At 37.4% G+C, this 27,860-nt stretch overlaps 1 protein-coding gene across 1 annotated transcript in view; it reads right to left on the bottom strand.

Annotated features, from left to right (window-relative positions):
* Positions 1-27,860, bottom strand: part of arhgap24 (Rho GTPase activating protein 24) — a 128,716-nt gene that overhangs the window by 89,047 nt on the left and 11,809 nt on the right. The window contains exon 2 of the mRNA XM_065243963.2: positions 22,619-22,827. Coding sequence (XP_065100035.1) covers positions 22,619-22,807 — 189 coding nt within the window. The 5' untranslated portion in view covers positions 22,808-22,827. The remainder of the gene's footprint in view (positions 1-22,618; positions 22,828-27,860) is intronic.

The following is a 27,860-nucleotide window of genomic DNA, read 5'->3' as shown; positions in this document are numbered from 1 at the left end:
TTGACTTTTAATAATTAATAAATGCAAACAACAAGTACACTTTAAAAAGAAAAGGTCCCTAGCTGTCACCTAATACTGTATGTATCATTTAGCAGAGGTGGGACCAAGTCATTGTTTTCCAAGTCACAAATAAGTCTCGAGTCTTTGTATTCAAGTCTCGAGTCAAGTCTCGAGTCAAAACGGACAAGTCCCAAGTCAAGACAGACAATTCCAAGTCGAGTTGCAATTCATCAACTTTAAGCTTTAACAAATCATTGGTGCTCTTTGCCCAAATTAGTGTATTAGTGCTTAGATTTACAATTAAGTGTTTTTTTCAATAAACTTTTCATGAGGAATTTAATGTGATAAGTTAAAAATGTTGAGCCCCCAGTTAAATAATAAAAAAAAAAAAATATTTTCATTTCTATGTCCATGAAGAAAAATCAAATGACTATGCGCTGCATACTGGATTTACTCGAATTCATTCCTTTATCCCTAAAGAAATGAAAGTTACATTAAAAAGTGAAAAAGTGAGAAAAATATATTATACTTAATACAGTCCTTTCAGAAAAAACGCGATTATGCGATCGCATGATTCAACATATAATCAGCCAAAGTCCGCATATTTATGCGGGGGAACCATTTTTTCAAATACGCCTCAACTTTCGAAGCATAAATTGCAGATTTCCGTGCGCAAAATATGCGATGATTTCATAGTCCCCGCATTTTTGTAGCAAAAATCACATATATCTAAGCAGAGTTAAAAAATGTTGCATTTACTTCACACGAGCGCAGCCATGGTTGCCATGGGAACGTTATCAAGTGACGTGAACATCATTGAAAAGCTGCAAAAGCTGCAAACAGTTTTTGCAAGTTCCCACAGTTTTTGCAATTTCCCGCAATTTTTGCAAGTTCCCGTGATTTCATTGCATAAAATTGCATAAATATCCTGCATATTCCATTGCATTTAAAGAAAGCAAGATCAAGGATTTTTGCCCGCAACAATCACAAAAAAAATCAGTTTTTCTTGAAGGACTGTATAGTTACATAATGTTAGTTACATAAACACAATGCTCAATGCTTTCTTTGGTGAAAGAAATAATTAAATTCAAATTATTTTAAAGGATCATATTTCAGCTTGCCTAATGTGCAATTTTTAGCTGCCTAGTTTGTAAGGATTATTCTAATACTACTGTTGCACCAAAAAAAAGATTAACATTTAACCCATCATTTTCAGAATTAAATGAAATTCACATGAAATTAAAATATGTGACCGACTGCACAAAACAGTAGAGGTCTGAAAAGAACAGGCATCAGCAGGTGTTTAAAAATTAAAATGAAAGTACATTGCACTGTCAAGGTGCGATGGTTGCGTTGGGAATCTCGGGATGTGAATGTCGGACAAACAAAAGAAGTGAGGAATATGTCTAATATTTAACAACAGCGTCCTGTGCCTGTGTGTCTGCTGGGCGGCGATCAAATGGACAGGGCAGCGCTGTCAGGAGCAGAGATGTCAAGCACAACAGGTCAAGTGCACGCTGCAGGGACCCGAGTGATAATGACTCTGATCTGATTATAATGTCTTTCTAAGTCAGAGCTCAAGTCCAAGTCAAGTCGCGAGTCATCGCTGTCAAGTTTAAGTCGAGTCTCAAGTCTTCTTTAATTATGTTGAGTCGAGTCGCAAGTCATCAAATTTGGGACTGGAGTCCGAGTCCAGTCACAAGTCATGTGACTCCAGTCCACATCCCTGCCATTTAGGCACAGATATGTATAAATTTGGTACCAATATGTACCTCTGAGGTACTAAATATGAACTCTTTAGGTGCACAAGTGTACTTTTTAAAAAGATACCACCCCAGTGACAGCTAGGACCATTTTGATAATTTTTTTCTGTCAGTGTATCTGTTACTTTTAAAATGAAATCTGCTTATGTAACAAGTAACTTGTTTCCCGAACACCTGGGCTAGTAACCATGCTGTTTTAGGTTCAAACTCAATAAACTAAATCTGTGAACCGTCACCGTTGTGGCTTTTTTCAAGGCATTTAAAACACAGTTTGCTTCTGGGAGTCTCTCTGCTGTCTGTTGCATGAACAGTTCATTACCGTTAAAACTAGATGTGTAGAAGTCAATAAAAAACTTCTTCAAAATGCAGATACTTTTTTTGCAGGGTCTCTACAGAAAGTAATTACATTCACTGCATTTCATAATCATTTAGCATAACACAGGTGGGAAACGAGCTAGACTGCCAAGAGTTTAAATCAAAATCTAATTCTGAAATTGACAACATCTCTCCACCCGTTCTGAAAGATCACGATTTACTTCCATGCCAAACGTGTTTCTCTGTTTGCTGAAATGCGTTCTGTGCCACTCAAACCGAGACGACTAAACCTACTGTAATTAACGGCAGTAATATTATAAATGCTGCTATAGCAGACATTTGGGAAATGGATTCGGGTTCGGCGTCTGGCATACAATACCTGGAGAGACTCGCAGCCAGACTGCAGCAGGTCAACAATGTGATTAACATCAACTTTCCATTACTTACATTCAGAGCAATGTATTATTTTCCAAAAAGAGATGCCCTGGAATATCTGGGAACAGAGATATTGACTGCATACTCTTGTGTGTGTTCTCTATGTGTGCATCCTTACAGTGTGAAGATAAAGTTGCACTAAAATGTGCATCATGTCATATTGTTTCTCAAATCAAACAGAATATTATTGTTTTAGTTTTGAGATTAAAAGACAAAAACATTGTATTGACTAAAATTAAAGACACTTAGGGGCGGTTTAGGCTAGTCCTGGACTAAAATAAATGTAAGAGGTGTCCAAACTGAAAACAACTTGCACTGACATATCTTAAAATACATCCGTGTCCTTTGCTTCAAAATGCACACAAATAATGTTTTTAGTAAAGCATGATTATAAAAAACTAATTATATTTCCTAATTAAACGAAGGCCTAGTCCTGGATTAAGCTAAACCACCCCATAAGGTTTTAATAACAAGGCCAAGGTTTATGTATTGTCTTCCAGCAGAGAGTTAATAGAGAGTACATTAAATCTACTACATTACAACCTTCGGACTATTTACTTAAAGCTCTCACTGGCAGACAATTTATGTTTTGCAATATTTCGAATAAACAGGCCAGCATAAAAACGTCTATTGTCAGGCACTGATTGCAGTCTGTTATGGTAATAAAACCAAATCCAGAATAAACTAGAAGCTTCTATTATAATGTAGGTTTGATTTATAATTTTAGGCCTAACTCTGTAAACGCTTTTAACAATATAAATAGAATTAGGCCTTCATGTCAATTCAAATCTGAAAATATATACAGTCTTGTTCAAAATAATAGCAGTACAATGTGACTAACCAGAATAATCAAGGTTTTTAGTACATTTTTTATTGCTACGTGGCAAACAAGTTACCAGTAGGTTCAGTAGATTCTCAGAAAACAAACAAGACCCAGCATTCATGATATGCACGCTCTTAAGGCTGTGCAATTGGGCAATTAGTTGAATTAGTTGAAAGGGGTGTGTTCAAAAAAATAGCAGTGTGGCATTCAATCACTGAGGTCATCAATTTTGTGAAGAAACAGGTGTGAATCAGGTGGCCCCTATTTAAGGATGAAGCCAACACTTGTTGAACATGCATTTGAAAGCTGAGGAAAATGGGTCGTTCAAGACATTGTTCAGAAGAACAGCGTACTTTGATTAAAAAGTTGATTGGAGAGGGGAAAACCTATAAAGAGGTGCAAAAAATGATAGGCTGTTCAGCTAAAATGATCTCCAATGCCTTAAAATGGAGAGCAAAACCAGAGAGACGTGGAAGAAAACGGAAGACAACCATCAAAATGGATAGAAGAATAACCAGAATGGCAAAGGCTCAGCCAATGATCACCTCCAGGATGATCAAAGACAGTCTGGAGTTACCTGTAAGTACTGTGACAGTTAGAAGACGTCTGTGTGAAGCTAATCTATTTTCAAGAATCCCCCGCAAAGTCCCTCTGTTAAAAAAAAGGCATGTGCAGAAGAGGTTACAATTTGCCAAAGAACACATCAACTGGCCTAAAGAGAAATGGAGGAACATTTTGTGGACTGATGAGAGTAAAATTGTTCTTTTTGGGTCCAAGGGCCACAGGCAGTTTGTGAGACGACCCCCAAACTCTGAATTCAAGCCACAGTACACAGTGAAGACAGTGAAGCATGGAGGTGCAAGCATCATGATATGGGCATGTTTCTCCTACTATGGTGTTGGGCCTATTTATCGCATACCAGGGATCATGGATCAGTTTGCATATGTTAAAATACTTGAAGAGGTCATGTTGCCCTATGCTGAAGAGGACATGCCCTTGAAATGGTTGTTTCAACAAGACAATGACCCAAAACACACTAGTAAACGGGCAAAGTCTTGGTTCCAAACCAACAAAATTAATGTTATGGAGTGGCCAGCCCAATCTCCAGACCTTAATCCAATTGAGAACTTGTGGGGTGATATCAAAAATGCTGTTTCTGAAGCAAAACCAAGAAATGAGAATGAATTGTGGAATGTTGTTAAAGAATCATGGAGTGGAATAACAGCTGAGAGGTGTCACAAGTTGGTTGACTCCATGCCACACAGATTTCAAGCAGTTTTAAAAAACTGTGGTCATACAACTAAATATTAGTTTAGTGATTCACAGGATTGCTAAATCCCAGAAAAAAAAAATGTTTGTACAAAAGGTTACACTTTATTTTGATAGTCCACTTTAGACATTCTACTAACCATAAATAACTTTGCAACTACATGTCAACTAACTTGTAATAATTTGCAACTATACATCAACTAACTGTCATTAGAGTATTAGTAGACTGTAATGGTTGGGGTTAGGGAAGAGGTTTGGGTTAGTGAAATAAGTTGACATGCACCTGCAAGGATACTTATAGTCAGTTGAATGTCTGTTGAGATATCATCACAATAAAGTGTTAGTAGATATTAAGCAGACAGTCTACTAATTTTCTAAAGATAGGTAGTTGATATGTAGTTGCAAAGTTACTTATAATTAGTAAAATGTCTAAAGTGGACTATCGAAATAAAGTGTTACCGTACAAAATAGTTTTGAGTTTGTACAGTCAAAGGTAGACACTGCTATTTTTTTGAACACACCCCTTTCAACTAATTGCCCAATTGCACAGCCTTAAGAGAGTGCATATCATGAATGCTGAGAATCCACTGAACCTACTGGTAACTTGTTTGCCACGTAGCAATAAAAAATATACTAAAAACCTTGATTATTCTGGTTAGTCACATTGTACTGCTATTATTTTGAACAAGACTGTATATCAAGATATATTAATGTTCACATTTCTCTTTAAAGAGATGGTTCACCCACAAATGAAAATTCTGTCATCATTTACTCACTCTCACTGGGCATTCAGACAGCAACCGGCGAGAGCGTCAAAGTGGCCGGAAGTCATTTATTTTCAATGAGAGCCGGCGGCGAACTCCGGCGAGTAGCGGCGCGGCGCGCCATGTACAGCGTGAGCGTCGAGGAGAGTTGAAATCAGCTCAACTTTATGGTAATGATATATGACGCGGTTCGGCGGCAACCAATCGGAAGGCGGAAATGTTCACAGGCAACCAATCGGAAGGCGGAAACCTCCACCTGAGAGGAGTTCAGAGAATGCATTCGAGCGTCAGAGCGTCCACTACAACTTTTCTTTAGCGTCGTTGTCAGGGCAGCCACAGCTTTAATTGACGCTCTCGCCGGTGGCGGTCTGAATGCACATGCTGTTATGCTGTTACAAACCTGTATACATTTCTTTGTTATGTTGAACACAAAGAAAGATTTAAGAAGATTTGTAATCAAGCAAGAAAACAGAAGCACCATTGACTTCCATAGTAGGAAAACAGTCAGTGGCGTGTTTACCATTTTGGGGGCCCTATGCAAAGTCCAAGAACCAAGGCCCCCCATGCCCCAGCATTACCCAAGGTTTTTCAATTGAATTGCACAACAATAATATTCAGTATATAGAATTAAGTGAGATATATATAAACCAGGTTTAGTTTGTTTTACACTGCTTAAAATAACACTAAATTGTTACAGTTTGGTATGACAAAAATTCTTGTTTTAAAAAAAATGTTTCGCTCCCCTCTCAGATATTTCTTTTGCTTGCAAATGTCTTATAGGATGTATTTAAAACAATGTAATTATTACTGCACCTTCAGTGTCTGACATCTTACTAAAAAAACTAAATGAGGAAAAAGAGGAAGCATTAGATTATTATCAGACTGATCTAACAAACTGAACTAACAAACACCAGCAAACAATATTGTAAGTTGGTTATTGCTTGAATTTATGGATGGGAATCACATAACTCTCATGTTCATATTGTAAAAACAAACTTACTGTGAGATACAACAAGCATATAGACTAGAAATACACTAAAGATGAGATTTTAATGACAATGATGGGATACAGAATATGATTTATGTATTTTAGACATGATTTAAACCCCTGCGTGGTGTCTTTATCATGTTTATACCTGTATGAGTGTGGAACAAAAGATGCGTGTCACCGATCAAACCAAACCACCAATCACAAGTGTGAAGCCCAAAGTCTTTAAAGTAAACTTGATCATCGAGCGAGCGCTCATTCCAGCACTTGTGTGGCTGCTTTTTGTGCGTGCTGTGCAGAGGTGCGCTGTCCCGTAGAGTTCGCTCATCTCAAGGACGCTTGTGCACGGGCGAATATTGTTCTGCGCGCTCGTATCTCTCGCTCGCGCGTGGTTTTTGTGCGCGGGACTTTTGGGTCTGATTAAACGCCATAGCCGCACATATAATTGGTTCGCGCAGAGCAGATCACTCGAGTGGCGCAGTTTCGTCCTTCTTTTGATGAGTTCGGCTTCCCATACTATATGTGCCCTCGCGAGGATGCGCGCATATATTATTCTGCGTGCATACTTGCACATCTCTCGCTCTCGCGTGCTTTATCCGTGCCTATTTGGGTCGGAATAAACGTAACATACTTTCGCACACCTTGTGGCCAGTAGGGGGCCACCCAAGCCCGCGAGGCCCTACGCAATTGCGTGGTTTGCGTGGTGGGTAAACACGCCACTGAACATAGTAATATGGAAGTCAATGGTGCTAAAAAACCAAACATTGGGTATCATTCACTTAGCATGCATACGCACAAATTTGTTCGTAAAAGGTGCATACGTAAGTTTTAACTTACAAATCATGATTCAACAAAAACGTTCATACTAAAATTTCTATTAAATGTATGCAAAAACATAAGAACAACTCAGACAACACCTGTGCAATAATCATAAACAAAGGAAAAATAACCCTATAATATATATCTGTGTTATATATTTTATTCCTTGTTCATGATTATTGCGTACGTGTGGTCTAAGTTGTTCTTACGTTTTTGCATACATTTAAAATAAATTTTAGTACGAACGTTTTTGTTGAATCATGATTTGTAAGTTAAAAAGTCTGTACTTTTAAAAAGTATGCATGCTTAGTGAATGAGACCCATTGCTCAAAATATCTTCCTTATTTTGAAAAAATAAATAAATAAAGGTTTGTAACAACATGAGGGTGAGTAAATGATGACAGAATTTTTACATTTGGGTGAACTATCCATTTAAATGTACACAGGGATCCAATATACATTAAATAATGTTTTGTGATAATGACTCAAACTTAAGTTAGCTTTAACATGTTTATATTCTCCATAAATGGTAAATAAAATGGTCCCTAGCTGTCACTAGGGCGGTACCTTTTTAAAAAGTGCACCTTTAAAGAGTTCATATTAGGACCATTAGTACCAAAGAGAGCATATAAGTACCTGAAAAGGTATATACTGGTAGCAAATCTATACCTAAATGGTACATATTATGATCTTTTAAAAGGGTAATGCCTCAGTGACAGCTACAGGGGCCATATTTTGAAAAAATTTCGGTCAGTGAGAGAAACCAGGGTACCAGTGGCGGCTCGTGACTGCTCATCCGAGGGGCGCTAATTCAAAATAAGTGTCATGTGTGTTGCTTGCGTTTTCAAAATATGTTTTTGTTGCATCATGTGAACCTTGTGCATCACGTGTTTTGTGAGACGCTCACGTTCACAAAATACACGCAAGACACTCCCTTAACAGTAAACTTTTATTTTACTATGCGAGTATCTGGCAAATGCAAGATAAACCCTTTCGACGCATCTGCAGCAGGCACTTATTTTGACAAGACACGAGATGCACATAGGATCTCTTGATGTGCAGAACACATTTTGAAAAAAGGAACCACACACATGACAGGCTACATAAATGTTGTGATGAACTTCGCATCGAGCACCCTTGAAAAAAGAAGTCACCGGCCGCCACTGCAGGGTACAAAATTTGAACATTTCACATTGATGGTCGTTTTTAAACTAAAGATTGAAAATCACTTATCACCAGTCCCATTATTTTTCATATTTCACTTCTTTATAAGAGACGGCTCATTGTGAATTCAGTTCTCTTACAGAGCTTTGAGGATGAAAACATACTGCATCTATAGACTAAACCCGTTGGAATTGTGCTACACAATATCTCTGATCTCTGGCATTGTTTTTGTTCTGTTCAGTGAGGTACAAATTCAATCTAAACATGAATTTGTTTCGGTTTAATCTGATCTTTTCAGAGCTCAGGGCCAAAAACAGCAGCGATGCCCAACAATATACAGCAACATCTCAGAGGGTTAAATGGGTTGGCTACCTTTTTCAAATATTACTTTTGCAACTTTTGGATGTTAAATAACAGTGTTTGAGAAATTCTGACAAGTGCTTGACATGTTTTGCACCTCCTGTGCTTGCTAAAGCACAGGCTATTTAAAGTCTACAGCTTTGCTCTGAAACTTGCTGTCTACTTGTTGTGAAACTGCTTCCTTGTCTATAAAAGCTTCATAGCTTCTCCAAGCTGCATCATACAGTTAGTGAACCGAAACCTCAGTTAAAAACACAAAAGAGACCAACATTAGCATTTTGCTGATATGTTATGACTAATGACTCGACAGTCGATGCTATATAATGCAAAGGGCACAATGCAAAAATGCATGAGATGAAATCTTTAGACCCAGACTCAGAACCAAGAACTCAAACAGAAAAATATCTTAAAGACTTGGGATTTTATTTGGACTCGTGACCAAAATACATGAGACTAGGACTGCACCTCATTAAAAATATTATGTACTGTATATTTCCTGGAAATTAAACCCATGACATTTGCATTGCTAATTCAAGACCACAGTAGCACATTGTTCCACACCAATTCCGCATGACCTTATCGCGTTGCATGTAAGAGATGTACCATATACAAAATATTGTAGACAGTTAATAAACATTTACATAATAGGTTACTTAATATATCCAAGAAGGAATGTTACCAAACATTTTAGATTGCTTTTGCTGTACAAAGATGATTTTGACACATTTGCCCTTACATAACATATGCTACTGGGTGTATTTTTTAAAAATTTGAGTTTAAACTCTTGACTGTGCCACAAACAAGACTGCTATTCATGCAATAAGAGTATTGCAACATGCATTGTTACCTAAATTAATATCATCATCCACAGTAGAACGATGAAGACAACGACACAACAAACGTTATGGACAACGGATGTTTGTCTGTGCAACCTATGCTTATAAAAGTAATAGTGCCACACATTGGAGGATGGATGAAGAACAAAAGATTTAAGGGGATATGGAGATTACAGACATAAGGCATAAAAGTTATAGCCGTGGCATAATGACACAACCTTCTTGCTGCTTGGAATACTAAATATCTTCTTGTCACGTACCAGACCTGAGAGAGAGAGAGTAAAAGAGAGAGATGGGGATATTCAGATGTTCATTATACATCTGTTTCAAATCTGTGGACTGATGAACCACATAACAGGAGAGAACTATGATGAAAGAGAGATCAAGAAAGAGGTTACTTGTATTTTGCATCTGGATGTTTCTTAGTTTTGGTCTTGATCCATCTGTATTCAAGGACAACCACATGATTAAAGAGTAAACCTGTCAGACTACAAGTGCAGATCAACTTCGTTCTTACAAATACAGGTTCTTAAAGGAAAACACCACCGTTTTTCAATATTTTACTATGTTCTTACCTCAACTTTAGTTGAATTAAAACATACCTATCTTTTTTTTTATGCGTCCACTTATTATTTCAGCGCGTTTTGAATGTGTTAGCATTTAGCCTAGCCCCATTCATTCCAATGGCTCCAAACGGGGATAAATTTAGAAGCCACCAAACACTTTCATGTTTATCCTATTTAAAGACTGTTACACGAGTAATTACACTAGTAAGTACGGTGGCAAAAAAAACTTTTGTTTGGAGCCATAGGATGAATGGGGCTAGGCTAAATGCTAACACATCCAAGAACAAAGATAGGTATGTATTAATTCATCTAAGTTGAGGTAAGAACATAGTAAAATATTGAAAAACAGTGATGCCTTTAATGGGCTGAATGACTTGCTTATGCTGCGTTTACACCAACCGCGTTTCAGGCTTCAAAATCGCATCTCCCGCTCCTAGTTTGCCACTTGAACAGTTTGAATGCATTTGCGCGTCAAGAGCGAAGTAGACGCGTGGAAAAGCAATCATTTGACGCACGTCAGAGGCAAAATCTGCTTCTTGTGGGAGGGGCAAGTGCTATGCGGTTGTCTGTTTGCAGGATGTTTATTGTGCATTTATCGAGAGGGTTACCGGTTTGTATTTCCTTACCTTACTATAGGGGGAAAATAAACGGCGCAGGTTGATAAACGTCACGTTGACTCAAAAGTGAACTGTGTATTTACAACTTACCATGTTGCCCAATGTCCTCACTGACACTCTTCCAAGCGAGGTCCTTTTTATTCAAGTCTCTATAGAAATTACAATTGTGTCGTATAGCTCTGGGTGACTGCTCACAGACAATATCAAGCCTTCATGCTGAATGAGTGACTCCGGGCGGGGCTGCCGCCACAGCAGCAAGCAGGCTCCTGATTGGTTAACGCGGCGCGAAAATCCAGCAAAGTACAAATTTTGCAACTCGGGCATCAGCCGCTAATTCGTATCAAACCCAAAATGCACAAAAAGCACCATTCGTGCAAATCGCGCGTACCGCTCAATTTGCGCAATTCGTGCGAACTAGACGCGCAAATGAGGCGGAAACGCGTCTTCCGCACCACGCTAAACACCTCATCCGCGCCTTTGGGACCTCCAGACGTGCGTCAACGCTTCTTCACATTGAAATCACTCGCAATTGATGCTTCTAACGCGGTTGGTGTAAACGCAGCATCACAGTTGTCTTTGCATACTTCCTATTTGATTATGAAAAAGTATTGTAAAAAAAAAATGACATAACCTCCTAAAAAACTTTATATGCAAATCAGCTTTATAACTTTAGAAATCTTAAACTTGTGCATTTACCTCTGGTTTTGCATATTTAATGCTGTGTATTCAGTATACTTCTTTACATTCGTCTAGTTTTGGCTGTAATATTCTCTTTAAACATCCAATGTGGGCACTTCATTCTGTTTTTGCTTGGCAACCAATAATACTTTATGTGTCAAGCTTCGACCCCCCAGACGACCTCTAATAAATGATGTTGACGCATCAAACAAAGCTACTCATTTCAAGACACTTCAGTGGGTTTTTAAAGAATTAGATTACAGTTTTTATAGTTGCATTGTGATGAAAATAAATCTCTATTTTCTGTGTGATATTCTGTATCGTTTAAATGATCGTTAATGTTACGTTAACATGTACGGACACCAATTCAGCCTGCTATTCTGTGCTATTGTTTAGTTGAGTAACTTGCCCTTTCCAGATTAAATGTCTGTTCTTCGGCTTGGATTTTGTGAAATCATTGTTTTAATAAATGCGACGTATAGTCTATGACTTTTCCTCTTCAAAACACATTTTTGACTGATGTGACTTATACTCCGAAGCAACTTATTGTCCGGAAAATACAGTATTAAGTTTCACGTCATATTTTTTAACAAAACAGTGGTAATCAAACACCAGCTCTGTTTTAAATATCTCAAAAGCTATATAATAAACAAAGGGGTTCACTGTCCCCAAAACAGCATTTTGAAGTTCAATTATTCTGCAAATCACACAGCTAAACAAAATTCTTTCTTTTGCATATGAGAGCATAAAAACTTCTGAATGTCTTACGTCTTTTCTCTGCCCACTGCAGTCCCGCAGCTGACCCCTGACCCTTCCAGCGGCCGCTCTGTGCATTCCCAACATGACAAACGCACACAACATCAAGCCCTGCACGCGTAACGTCACCCTGTTGACGCCAGCTCACAAAGAGCCTCTTTATTTCAAGTTAAATAAATTCATCTCTATGCGGCCAAAAAGTTTCATTCTTCATGAACATGACCCTGTCTGTGTCTTCCCGGGCAACATTAGGGGGCAGATGCTCATGCACCAGAATGAGACACAGCAATTAAGCTAATGAGGCAGGTAAGTAATGAAGCTATCACTTTGAATGAAGATGCTAATTAATAGCAACATTAATGATAGCATCTCATCACCTCTCTGTGTGGGAAGTCATAATCACACTTTACTCCTCAACCTCAAATTGAAGAATTTCTAGATTTATTCTGACAGCATTCTCGGCCATGCATGTGAAGTAAGATACTAACTAACATTATTTATTTGAACACATTTTTTCATAAGATTTTGCGAGCCATCCGTGTATGCGTTTTATTTGGTGCATGACCAAAACATTATGGGCCCTGTACAAATATTACAAATTGAAGTCCTACGCTGATATTCTCTGGTAAATATGCATTGGCCTTGCCGGTAGCAAGTTATTGTAGTTTATTAAGTTTTAAATAAAGATATTTTTCTGTTGATGTGTGATTATGAAGGATGGATGCACTTTTGCTTGGAAGAGCTGGGACATTTTCTAATATAACTCTGCTGTGTTATTTGGGTTATTTCATTATACCACGGGCCTGTTGAATGCTTTATTATGAAATGTTCCACGGTTGTTGATTATTTTCTTGTAAAACGCACACCTAACCTGTCAAATGTCTTAAAATAACCACAGAGCAATGTTTGTGGTAACCGTGTTATAAGAGGAATAATTGATTGTAGTCCATTTAATTGTTTGAAAATAATGCACACCCGGGGTGTAATAATTATTAATAATAATTATTAATTATTTCTTGCTTATACAGCATGCTGGAGTATCTCTTTAAGCATCTACAGTATTGTGGCAACAGGTAAAGATTCATTGTTAGGATCAATACAAGCTTATACTGTAGTCTCTGCACCTAGAGACCATTTATAAAAAAAAATCCTGATTATGATTAAGCAAATCAGTCTGTTTACATTTACCACCACAACAAGTAGTTTCCAGTAACAAGCAATGTGTGTGTCCAAACCACAACTTCTGCTTATTTGATTTATAATATGCAGTAATGTGGTGACCGATGACCGTAGTATTATTTTTATATGTAGACTTACAGTAATAGTATGGAACATTAAAAAACACAAAATTCACACCATGTCTTGTTTTATTTCCTCCCCTGAATAATAAATTTCCTGGCTGCATTTAGAATATTCCATGACTTGGGAGTCTATAAGGGATCTCATTCATGAAACAGTCAAGCAGAACAACAGATGAATTGTGGGTCTTTCTTTCTTTCTACTCGTGTCCTAGCTTCCTTTTACTCGATGCCTAACCTATGGGCTGTGAGTTGGACAGATAGACAGAGACTAGAACTGAAACTACAGACACACACACACACACACAGATTTATTTTAGTTTATTAGTGCGGACATCTCAGAGATGTCTTCACTAATGTAGATTGGTATTATTTAATATTTTCAAAGCCAAAATCTAACTCTTGCGCAAACTTGGGCAGATATAACAAGATTCTGAGCAATTTTTGAGTATTTTACATTTTTAATAATATTTATTTATGTAGCAAATGCTTTTATCCAAAGCCACTTGCAAATTATAGAACATGTAACAGTTTGTGATTACCTACGTTTCCATTGCGCAAAATGAAATAGCGAATTGAAAATGCGCCCAATGGAAACACATACAGAAAAAACGTATTTACGTGCAGGAGGTTTTTTAGGCAATTGTGTTTTTCGCATTTACAGGTCACCTGACATGCGTTAATGTAACCCAGTCTCACCCCATGTCGTCAATATTTGACGACACTTGACCATTCGTCATATGTTGACGCGAAGGGTATACCTTTCGCGTCATTTTTTGACGAACTGGGGACTTCAATACTACAGTATTACGTCCGTTGCATTCTCTTTCCTATTTTCTTACCATTTCCGCGTCGGTTTAGGGTTAGATTTACATAATGACATCCCTACCCAAACCTAACTCTAACCCCAATGCCAGGTGACAACTGTTTCATTTCGCGTACCTAACTCTAACCCCAACGCCAGGTGACAACTGTTTAATTTCGCGTAGACTGTTTAATTTTGCGTAATCTAACCCTAAACCGACGCGAAAATGGTAAGAAAATAGGAAAGAGAATGCAACGGACGTAATAGTATTGAAGTCCCCAGTTCGTCAAAAAATGACGCGAAAGGTATACCCTTCACGTCAACATATGACGAATGGTCAAGTGTCGTCAAATATTGACGACATATATGGTTAGAGGACACGACAGAAGAGGCGTTCGACTTAAAGGAATATTCTATTTTCTTTAGAAAAATCCAGATAATTTACTCAAAACCATGTCATCCAAAATGTTGATGTCTTTCTTTGTTCAGTCGAGAAGAAATTATGTTTTTTGAGGAAAACATTGCAGGATTTTTCTCATTTTAATAGACTTTAATAGAGCCCAACAATTAACACTTAACTCAACACTTAACAGTTTTTTTCAACGGAGTTTATAAAGGTCTATAAACGTTCCCAAACGAGGCATAAGGGTCTTATCTAGCAAAACGATTGTCATTTTTGACAATAAAAATAACAAATATACACTTTTAAAGCACAACTTCTCGTCTAAATCCTGTCCAGCGCGACCTAACGTAAATGCGTAGTGACGTAGGGAGGTCACGTGTTACACATATAAAACGCACATTTGCGGACCATTGTAAACAATAAACTGACACAAAGACATGAATTAGTATCAGTTGACATACAACAACGTAGGAACGGTCCTCGTTCTCAACACTTGTAAACACTGGGGCGGAGTTTCGCGTTCGTCCTCTGTGACCTCTTGACGTCATGATGTATTGCGTGGGGTCACGTTGACGCATCACGACCGGATCTGGACGAGAAGTTGTGCTTTAAAAGTGGATATTTGTTATTTTTATTGTCAAAAATGACAATCGTTTTGCTAGATACGACTCTTATGCCTCATTTGGGATCGTTTATAGTCTTTTGAAACTCAGTTGAAAAAAACTGTTACGTGTTGAGTTAAGTGTTACTTGTTGGGCTCTATTAAATTCTATTAAAATGAGAAAAATCCTGCAATGTTTTTCTCAAAAAACATAATTTCTTCTCGACTGAACAAAGAAAGACATCAACATTTTGGATGACATGGTGGTGAGTAAATTATCTGGATTTTTCTTTTAAGAAAATGGAATATTCCTTTAACGTTGCGCCACAAGAACCAACAACGCATGACAGCAAAATACCACAAAAAATTAAAGCGATTTAGGAGTTGATCCGCATGTCGGTCTGCGCCACTATTTTTTTCACTGATAAGTCAGAGTCAATAGGAGAGCCGGCACCGCAAAGTATCAAAAGTAATCCAATCATAAAATGGTAATGGACCAATGGCCATCCAAAGCGCTTTACATAATTGCCTCACATTCACCCATTCATACACCGAGGGCGTCAGCCATGCAAGGTGCCATCCAGCTAGTCGGGAGCAGCTGGTGTTAGCTAGGTGTCATAATCAAAGACACCTCGACACTTGGTCAGGTGGATCCGGGGATGGAACTACCAACCTTCCGATTTGAAGACAACCTACATGAAGCACTGAACCACTATCGCCTACATAAATAGCATGTCTGCTTGCTTATCAATCTGTCAATCTGTTGCAATGCAATAAATTTGAGGGCGAATCATTCTTTATCATTTGTAACTGAGACAAGATGATATTTCCTTTAATGACAAAAACAGGATTTTAATGCTAAGCATTCTTATCATATGCGTACGCAGTCCCCCTCAAACCACTAGGGGGCCACCTTTCTCTTAATTTTATGCGGCGCTGAACAGAACGATTGCAAGTTGCATTACTGTGCCGCGGAGCAATTCGTACTTTGATATCATGTGACAATTGCTCTGTGCAAGTGCTGCATACGATTGAACACGCTTATTGACGTGCGTCTTGATATAACAGGTATGGTTTTCTAACAAAGTTATCGTCCGGAGCAGAAAAGACAGAAAAAGCGCATGCCTGCATGATCACATCATCGTATTATTTACTGCCATGCGAGCCACAAATTAAAGGGACACAAGGCAGAATTTTTATGTTAATAAATCATCTTCGTAAGTCGGTATATGGTTAAATGACTCATTACCGGACGAATGAAGACTCTCTCGCCCGCCCCTACCGTCTGTAGGAAGAATACCCCACTTGCAAGTTCGCTGTATCCGACCCGGTGTCCTTCAGTCTCGCAAAGTCTCAGATATCGCGAGAAGCAGGATTACTTTACGGCAAACAACACAGAGGCAGGCGAGCTAAACACGGCTAGCGATTGTTGCAAATGGCAGAGCCGGGGAAGAAGCATCGAAAAGAAGCAACTTGGTTCCGAGGGGGGAGGGACAACAGTTCGTTTTTACGACAGTGTGTTTGAAAGCATTTACTTTCAGACACTAGGGGGAGCTCGTAGAGAAATATTACGCAGACTTGCCTGGTTTCCCTTTAAAGCTTGCCGAGCCACATGTGGCTCGCGAGCAGCACATTGAGTAACACTGGTCTGCGCATTATTGTATAAAGTCGAAACACCCGGCACCATGGTTTTTGGAATGACTAATTGCGAGACAACCAACTTACATTTTAGTCACATGACATCGGTTAATGGAAAGGCTGTCATTTCGCAATCATTTTTTAGAAAATAATGCTTACGTTTTGCGCACATCTATAATGGAAGCTTTTGATCCTTATGATTCTAACTCATACTGTAAGGATCATCTTAAGTGTTCCAGAGTTTAGAAAAATTATTTTTAAATGTTTACTATATTAGTGGGGACATTTGCTAATACTTAGGCCTTCACACGTATATTTGAACACACAAACGTAGACACAGAGAACACAGAGAGCTGTATTTGGAAAAGCTGAAGGAATGACAAGGCTGAATCTTGACATGTGACATCATCTGTGATTCTCATCAATATTTCAAATGTTAAATGGTATTTCTGCAGATCCGCTGCGTAAATATATGTCGAAATTCGCCCAAAAAGCATTTTCTTTGTGTCTGCATGTCAAACAGAAATGCATCGTGGGAAGGATGATTGATCTAAGAAACTTTCAGCTCATGTCATGTTGGTGTTATATTTTCTAGTAGAGATTTGCTCTTGGCTTGTGTGTTTGTTGAAGTAGCTGGCGGGGTGATATAAGGCAAACCTGTAGGACTTTTACAAACTTTTCTTACAGACTTTAACAAAATGACAGCATGTTCAAATGACTCAGAGGCATTGAACTTTTTCAAGAACGTTTCGCTCACAGTGTCTGGCTGTGTCAATAGGCTGTACAGAAGTGAAAATGGTTGTTGTGCAAGCTACCAGGAGACCAGATATAAAAGTTTATTAACACACTGTTGGATAAAAATGGTAAACAAAAATGGTGCCATTAAAGTACCCTTTAAAAATATGATCGCTTTAGGTGCAAAGGTGTACTTTTTGAAAGGGTACCTCCCCATTGATTTATTTTTAATAAATACATAACGATTTATAACACCCATCAGATCATATTTACATGTAATATATTCAACATTTAGGCTATAGGAAGTCTCTTTGCAAAGCTGGGAAAGACAAGAGTCTTAAATAGTTAACTTATATATATATATATATATAAAATATGATAATGCATCTTTGAAATACTGTATTTACGCAATGAGCAAAGCTGAAAGAAACCACTCTAAAACCATCACACCAGACCGGTCTGGGATGAACGAACTATGTTTTCTTTAAGCTGTTTTTCGTGTGCAGGCATGCTAAATTTAGTTTTTTAGAAATAAAACATCATGCTGGTATAACAGGACAAGTTCATACAGTAGAAACAATATCAATATCACATCATGCTAAGATATGAGATCGTTCCCATTAAAGCCATTTGATCTACTGTTGCTGCACTTCAGCTAGAAATGCTGGATGGTTGTCTTTCAACACAGCCAGTCAAAACATGATCTGAATCTTCACGTCTCATGCTGTGTCAGTGGCTTTCCCTTCAGCTTTTTTTGTGCGACACGGCAAGCTGTTGCCATGGAAACGAGTGATGAGGTCAGCGCACTAGCTATTTTGACTAGTGCAGTGCATATGGAAGAGTTTATGGCGATGATTAAACAATACAAACCGAGAAAAACCAAAGCTGCACTTTTATGTTGAAACGTCTGGTAATTGTGTCAACAACAGTCATAGCAGTCGTGACTCACGTTTGCCTTTCCATTAGTCTTGAGACACTCTGGAAAAATACATCTTAAAGCAAGAGTTTGTTTTTTGATACTGGGTCATCGCAGGTCTTTAGTTTTGCATGCAATCTGTTTTTGGGAACTCGGGTTTTGATTCGCTTTATTGTGCAAACTTTGTCATGGCAAAACATGTCTGACCTCATTCAATCTCTTATTGGTTTCTATCTCATATTATGTGCATGTAAACATTTGCACACAATGCTCTCTCTAATGTCCTGGTTCAAACACAGCAGGAGATTAAAGTCATACATGAAAATCAATCATCAATCAACATGTTTTGGAGAAATCTTTGTACTCTTGATTCACAACCTGTGCCGACTTTGAATGGCAGAATATGTCAAAGAAACTGTTGTACAAATAGAGGCTGTAACCACACCTTGAACATTGGGGAGACCAAAACATTTAGGGCTATTATGTATGTTTAACCCTTGTGGGTTGTTCGAATTCACTACCCTTCTGGGTTGCTCATGTACAAAAAAACACTAAATTAAAAAAAATGCATTAATCTGTTAATCACCCTCAATACTGATCAAAACTACCGAAGTTTTTCAAAAATTCCATGATTTTAACTCTTTAATTGGCAAGTTTATAAGTGATGTAAAAATACACAAAATTATCGATTTCAATATAAAAAGTGATTGTGGACTGGATTTTTTTTACTCCATATGTAACTCAAATATACAAGCCAGAAATAAAGCTCTGTTTTTTGCACAGGCCTACTAAAGGGTTAATTGTGCCACATGGTGATCAAAAGTAAAAATAACAAATTTTACCTCTAAGCAAAAAGAAAAAACGCCAAAAATCAAGAATGCATGATAAAAAGGTGTCATGGCTTTGCAATCAAAAAATGTCTTTATAATGGAAGTCAATGGGGAAAAAAACAGCCACGAACAACTAATTAGGGAGGAAAAAATAAAATCTGATGCTGCACAAAAACTAAAATATGCATCAAAGCCAATGTTTTTATAATCTTTGACAAGCCCAAGACTGTGAAAAAGGTTAAAAAAATCCAGTCCACAATCACTTTCTATATTGAAAATCTGTAATTTTGTATTTTTTCCCTAAAATCTGTGACATCGTTTATGAACTTGGCAATTAAAGAGTTAAAATCATGGAAATTTTGTAAACATTTGTTAGTGTTGATCAGTACTGAGGGTACAGATTTTTGTAAAAAATTAAAAAATAAAAACAGTGGCTTTTTTGTACACGAACAACCAGAAGGGGTAGTAAATTTGTTTTTGAAAATATTTCAAAGCATTTTCTCAAAATATGTGTCATATAAACTTTGTCACTAAAAATCATTACATTTGCTGAAACACAAAGAAAGTTGTGGCCAATTTAAGACAAAAAAACCCCAAAATGGCCCTAACAACCCATAAGGGTTAAAAACATAAAATATGGGGGGGGGGGGGGGTAATTTGGCCATTTCTGATTAATGGGGGGATTACATTTCCCCCTTTAATGTCTATTGTGGTAACAGCCCTTATGCAAACAGTTACAAAGTGTAACCAACAAGTCAATTCATTAGTTCAGTGAATGTTTTTTTTTTTGTATTTCCTTTAGTGCCCTGGGGTCAAGGCTTGTCTGTTTAGTTAAGACATCTCTCATGTCTCTCTAAGTATTTTAACAACCTAAAAATGTGTCTCCGTCATCTTTTGAAAAACATCAAAGTCTTTTCATTCTTTAATGGGGGTATTCAGTGTCCTTTGAAAGCTCTGTGACTCCGAACGGAGATGCTGTCTACCCTTGATATTCGATATTTCACTGCTGACAAGCTTGAGCAGTACATTAAACATGAAAATTAAAGTCGAACAGCTTCAAAGTTAAAAAGGGAGATGAACCCTAACCTGAACATAAAGATATAAATTTAATATTCCTTTAGGCTGAAATGATAACATAGCTATGATTTTAAAAAGATTGATGGAATTGGAAACATCTCAAATTCCTGCTGGATTCCATAGTAAACACTTCTGCCCATTCTCTTAAGACCACCTGTGCTACCCTGAGGATAAAATCTCAATAGTTGAATGGTGACAGGTCATCATTCAGTCAATATTGTGTAGAGGTGGGAAGCGGGTCATTCCCTTCTCACCTGTCTTGTTTGTGTTTTGGTGTGAGAGGTGAACTTAGAGAATGTGAATGCGTGAGTGTGTTTGTGTGGTCTCTGATGTCTTGTTGAAGGCTAAGCAGCGGCTTATGACTTATACAATGTGTAGCGTGTAAACAATGTGAACATCTGCGGGCGTGTTCGCGTGTAAAGCGGCAAAACTTCCGTTAAAGAAAAAACATCTGTTAAAGGGACAGTACACCCAAATGGAACCTGAGTCATTTTTTGTGATTTACTGTTTTTAAAATCATCCTACATAATGTAAAGAAAAAAGGTCATGTTAAAGATTAAAATCAATGATTGAAATGAAACATCGATGCTCCAAATCTCATCATTTGATAATTAGACTTTTCCCTGGATTTCACAGACGGAATGTAAATTTTTGTCATCATTTACACACACAACAACTTGGCCGATCGTTTCATAGCTGGAATTTTTGTGTTAAAGGGGATGTTTTATGCTATTTCATGCATTCAGACATATTAACACTGTTAAAGCATCATGATCTTATGGAAAGTCATGTTATAGTCACGCAAAATTTGATTAATTTATTCATGTCAATGGCACAAAATTCAGCTTTTTTCATGCCTTGGCCACAAATGTCTTTTTCGTGACACTGGCGCGAATTTCTATAAATAGTTTCTCATCCAGTTTCTTTCTTTTTCATGTCATTTCATGTATTGTTTTCTAATTTTTTTTTTCTATTTTTCAATCATTGTCGCTTGGGGTTGGGGTTAGATTTGGGGTTTGGGTTAGGGTGTACTTTTATGTATTGGTTTCTAAATGTTTTTCTTCCACTTTTAAAACTATTTTCGCCGGGAGTTGGGGTTAGAGATGGGGTTTGGGTTAGGATGTCTAAAAATGTAACAGAAAGTGATTCTAATCCCAAGCAACAATGGTTAGAAAATATGAAAAAACTAATAAAAACAATACATAACATAAAACGAAAATGAAAGTCGTGCCACGGACATGAGAAACTACTTATAGAAATTCATGCGAGTGTCACGAAAAAGACATTCACGCTTAAGGCACAAAAGAAGCTGAATTTCATGCCATGAACTGGAATAAATTCATCAATTTTGTGTGACTATAACACGACTTTCCGTGAGATCAGTCTGGTTAAAGAGTTGAATTCCTAACCATAGGCAAAGTGTCAAAAAATAGTCGGACGTATGACGAGTTTGATGAGTATTTCTGTGCCGAAAGCAATTTGCCAGTGTTCATACAAGTTTCATGAAAGATTCATATGTAACAATCTAACTTTATTTCTTTTATGGGCAGTTTCGGTGCAGGAAGTACAGTGGAAGTCCATATATGGGCACTTAACCCGGAATAGCCCATGCACACCAACCAAGAGCTGACACAAAATAAACATTACCAAAGAGTGTGTTTTTGTTTGTGAGGGAAATTTCAGCTTTTTTAGCTTCCCAATGAACCCAAAATTACGGAAACAATTGATGTAGTTTGTTTATCCGGGGTAGCAGCGGAATTGTGCGTGTGTTTGTTTAATGCTGGGTTTCGTTGAAATGGGGCGGTCCCAACCGGGTCATGAGTCACAGGTAAAACTGCATTAAATGTCTGTCTTTTGCTAGCGTAAGTGCATAATGTAAACGACAAAAACATGTTGTGAATCAAATGTTTCTGTGGCTTGCTCGTGACTCGCTCCTCCCGCGGTACAGTACACCTCCAGGTGCTCGTTTTTTTTCCCGGGAAAGTAGCAGTACAGCTGATCTGTCTTTTATAAATCTGATAAAACTAAAGACTCTTTAGAGAAATAAAGTATGCAATACAGGTACTCAAGATTAACATGAGATTTGCAGGAACACTGCGTGTGACCTTTATTATAACAGTGGAAGTCTCTTACCAATGAATAAATATACTTCTTTAACTCACCAGTGCCTTGGTCTCATCTTCATCCTTGTAATAGTGTAGCTGATCTCCTCGAAGGACAAACCAACGCGTGTGCCAGGTCTTCACAAAGCCTCCCTGCTTCCGGAGCCAACCGCAGCGGAGGACGTCCTGTCTGCTCGCCCCGCGACTGTGCTGCGGACTGCTGCCCGCACTTCCAGCCTGCTCTTCCATGACCAAACCAGCAGACCTTCCTGGAAAGAAGATGAATAACAAAAAAATCATTTGCATTTTACGTACTAGCAATAGAGTGAAACATAAATCTTCTTGTGTGTGGAAGGAAACAAGAAGGCGAATTGTGGAAAAATTTGAAAATGGGAGAAGTCTGTCACGTACGCTTACTTTTAGGATTGTTACACTGTGTACAAAGTTGCTGCCTTATTTATTTATTTATTTTTAAATTAATGCAATTTATCAGCACATTGTCATACTGTAAAGGTCAAGTTTCACAAAACGGTAATGCCTCTATACTGTGTATTAAACTCATTTTTAGACAATAACACCCACAATGAGCACAAGGGTGTTTTTATTGAGCTCTCTTTGGGAGTTCAGGCTGAGGTGTAAATAAACAACACGGCACATCTGTGGTCATCGAGGATGAAGAACCTGCAGTAAACATTTCCCTGAATATTAATTGACTTTCTCTCTTTCACCCCCTTTAATGAAAAACCAGATGCTGTTTGCAGTCGGAATAAAATCAGATTTAGTCTACGGGGACTTTGAAAATAACACTCTGTTAAAAAGATTTAATTCGGTGCAACACATACAGTCAGGGGACACGGTCCATGATAAACTATTTTAAAAAGTAAATACATTAAAAGTTGCTTTTTTACTACGAGGAAGTGTGGGTGTCTGTCTGCCATAAAACCCGACTTTTACGAAATCATAAAAGTGTTTTATGCGAACATCTTTTCAATCATTTTAGAGAAAGATGGGCAAAATTGCTGCCAGGCCGGATGAAGCTGGTCCAGAATGTTCGTGTTAATGCTCATGGAGATATCAATAACAGGAGATATCAATTACATGCCTGTCAGTGCACATCTGCTTCTCGCTGCTTCGGCACATCACCATTCACTGTTTGTGTGTTAGTTTTCATTTCTGTAAGTTATCTTTGTTTTTCTCATTTGTCTTTTAAATCCTGTGTACTTGGCACACCTGGGGCCTGCTGGCACACACTTCTTGCTCCTGTCACAGCAAGTAAGATTTTGTAAGTAAAATCCATCTCTCTTGTGAACAAGAGATCAGTTTTAAATTCCAGTTAGCTTCCTTCCTAAACAACATTTTGGCTTGTGTGTCCTCTATGAAAGGAAAATATATTTACCAATATATTACTTGAAATATATTGTAATATATTGCAATATATTATTTTACTTTCAATTTTCCAATATATTATATATTGGGAATACATGGAATAATATATTGATGGTACATATATTCTATATATGTGTAATATATTGCAGTATATTGCAAAATATACAAATTATTGCCGCTTTCAATATATTGTAAATGAAATATAATATATGTGTTTATATATTTAAAAATATAAGCAATATTATATTTATAAATATCCGCAATACTGCATTTCGATTTATATGTGAAAATGTATTAACAATATATGTACAGATATAGTGTCACATGTATGTTTACTATATGGTAGATTATATTTCAAATATATGTATAACTATATGGAAATATATACGTAGATATGTGTTCGGTATATTGTGGAATAGATTATAAATATATGTAAAATTAGATGGAAATATATGTACATATTTATTGTAAATGTATGCACAATATGTGTACATATATGAGAACATGCACATACAATGTATGAACATATATGGGGATATATACAGTAAATGTACATGAAACATATAAAATATATAAATACTTAAATATGCAACTTGCAATATACAAACATTTAAACCACATATTAACACAGACTTATGGGTAATCTATCAAAAGCCACCTTTATTTTCTTTTAATCAGGCATGTATGGTCTATGCATATATTGCAATATATCTAAGCATATAAAGACAAACTATTACATGTAAAAATATAGTGCCTTTTTGGTCTTGATTGCAATATATTTTGTATCATATATACATGTATGGTCTATGCGTATATTTCAATATATTGGAAAATATAAATATTAAATCCCATATATGGGAATATGTTGCCTAATATATTGCATGATATTTTCCAATATACTGCAATATATTTTTGTTTCGTAAGGGGTTCCTGCCACCAAAGACTTTGCACAAAACAATATCTAGTTTTGGCCAAAATATATGACAGTACTGCAATCCCAGAATGCACTGTGACAAGCAATAAAATGTTGTCTATCTATGTCACCGCCTTTGTAGAGAGTTTATGATGATTATTTTATAAAGAAGTTTGTGATGCCGTTAAACTCTCATTTATGATAAAGAGAGTATTAATGACAACCACTATGATGAATAAATATCCTAAACCAGTCTAGGATTGTCTGCTGGTTATCTGACACATCTAGCCCTGGGGTTTTGAAAGCTACTTGTTTACTTGAAGCAACCATAAGATTTTAAAGGCAGGGTCCATGATCTCCGAAAGCCAATGTTGACATTTTAAATCACTTAATCAAACACGCCCCTACCCCAATAGAATCTGGACCTTCGGTTGATAGACCCGCCCCACGCAACCCAGACAACCGTGTCGGTAGACACGCCCCTTACTGCTAAAGGATTATTAGGAACAGCTGTTCAATTTCTCATTAATGCAGTTATCTATTCAACCAATCTCATGGCAGTTGCTTCAATGCATTTAGGGGTGTGGTCCTGGTCAAGACAATCTCCTGAACTCCAAACTGAATGTCGGAATGGGAAAGAAAGATAATTTAAGCAATTTTGAGCGTGGCATGGTTGTTGGTGCTAGACAGGCCGGTCTGAGTATTTCACAATCTGCTCACTTACTGGGATTTTCACGCACAACCATTTCTAGGGTTTACAAAGAATGGTGTGAAAAAGGGAAAAACATCCAGCATGAGGCAGTCCTGTGGAAGAAAATGCCTCGTTGATGCTAGAGGTCAGAGGAGAATGGGCCGACTGATTCAAGCTGATAGAAGAGCAACTTAGACTGAAATAACCACTCGTTACAACCAAGGTATGCAGCAAAGCATTTGTGAAGCCACAACACGCACAACCTTGATGCGGATGGGCTACATCAGCAGAAGACCCCACTGGGTACCACTCATCTCCACTACAAATAGGAAAAAGAGGCTACAATTTGCACGAGCACACCAAAATTGGACAGTTGAAGACTGGAAAAATGTTGCCTGGTCTGATGAGTCTCGATTTCTGTTGAGACATTCAGATGGTAGAGGCAGAATTTCACGTAAACAGAATGAGAACATAGATCCATCATGCCTTGTTACCACTGTGCAGTGTAATGATGTGGGGGATGTTTTCTTGGCACACTTTAGGCCCCTTAATGCCAACTGGGCATTGTTTAAATGCCACGGCCTACCTGAGCATTGTTTCTGACCATGTCCATCCCTTAATGACCACCATGTACCCATCTTCTGATGGCTACTTCCAGCAGGATAATGCACCATGTCACAAAGCTCGAATCATTTTAAATTGGTTTTTGAACATGACAATGAGTTCACTGTACTAAAATGGTCCCCACAGTCACCAGATCTCAACCCAATAGAGCATCTTTGGGATGTGGTGGTTCGTGCCCTGGATGTGCATCCCACAAATCTCCATCAACTGCAAGATGCTTTCCTATCAATATGGGCCAACATTTTTAAAGAATGCTTTCAGCACCTTGTTGAATCAATGCCACGTAGAATTAAAACAGTTCTGAAGGCAAAAGGGGGTCAAACACAGTATTAGTATGGTGTTTCTAATAATTCTTTAGGTGAGTGCATAGTTTCATAAATGAATGGGACATTTGCATATACAGCTTCAAAAAAAAAAAAAAAAACATCATCTGTTTTAAAGTTTTTAGCATAGTATTTCACATCATTATTGTTATTATATCTTTAATTGGATCTTCATCTACAATTTTTTTTATTGGTACAAATTAAAATGTATCCGTCTTTTTGCACAAGTTTATATATTTGTTGTGTTATGGTCACAAGACATTCAATGCAGATTAAGTAAATAATATAAGTAAGATAAGTAAGTGTTTTATTTAGATTTTTTACTTTAAAATTATTTTTAATTGTAATTAATTAATTAATCAACTTACCAACCCCCTGCAATTTCATAGTGAACCACCAGGGTGATCCACACTAATATCACATCAACATATATTGTTATGTTACTTTAGTTTAACAAATTAAGTTAAACAATTTCAACTCGTTTTTTTAAGTTATGTCAACTACTCAAACCTTAAAAATGTAGGTTGAATTGACTTGCATAATAAGGTGGCTTAAACATCATGCTACATTTTTTACACTGTAGCCTGACCTCAAAAACATAAAAATTGATGTCTGACCATTTTGATGTCAAGCTTAGACCAAAGAACCACCTTAGGTTGGTTAAAGTATTGTTACCCTTGCTAAAATTAACCTTGGTTTTATTGGGGTAAAAGTGTAGTAACCATGGTTTTTGGTGTATTGATTACTATCAGCAAAACCATTGTTTTTCTACACTAACCATGGTTTTTGAAAAACCTAACCATGGTTATTTTGTGGTTACCATGGTTTTACTATAGAAACCATGTTTTTTTAACCCTAGTAAACAGAGAGTTTTAATTGCTTTGTATCTCTAAATTTTGTGCCAGTATAAATTTCCCTTTAAAACATCACTATGGGGATAGTATACAACAAGGCACCTCAACAGGGTTTCGAACAGAGCCGAAAAATTCTTTATCTCCATTGTCATTCATGACCCTGAGTACATTTCTTGAGGATTTACAATGTGACAGTGAGCTACACGCTCGCATACAGAAGAAAAAGTTAACATGCAAATGAAAGAGTTACAGCGGTAATCCTCTTGTTCCTGTTATATTTATAGGTCATATAGCTTATTTTTCTCCTCCTTTGTTTTACCACCACGGTCTCATTAATGATTCAGACGGGCTACAAAAATACCGCCTCTGCATTTCATTTCATCCCCAGGCTTAGGAAAAAGAACACAGATGATGTTTTTTTACAATGGCTGCCAGCACCGGAGACCTGAAAACGGTTCAAACAGGGACACGCAGAAAATTTCCTCTTCTGGTTGACTTTTTTTGAACGTTT

This window comes from Paramisgurnus dabryanus, chromosome 18, assembly GCF_030506205.2.
Source record: "Paramisgurnus dabryanus chromosome 18, PD_genome_1.1, whole genome shotgun sequence".
Classification (NCBI taxonomy): Eukaryota; Metazoa; Chordata; class Actinopteri; order Cypriniformes; family Cobitidae; genus Paramisgurnus; species Paramisgurnus dabryanus.
Note: the sequence above shows the minus strand (reverse complement) of the source record. Positions and strands in the feature narration are given on the sequence as shown.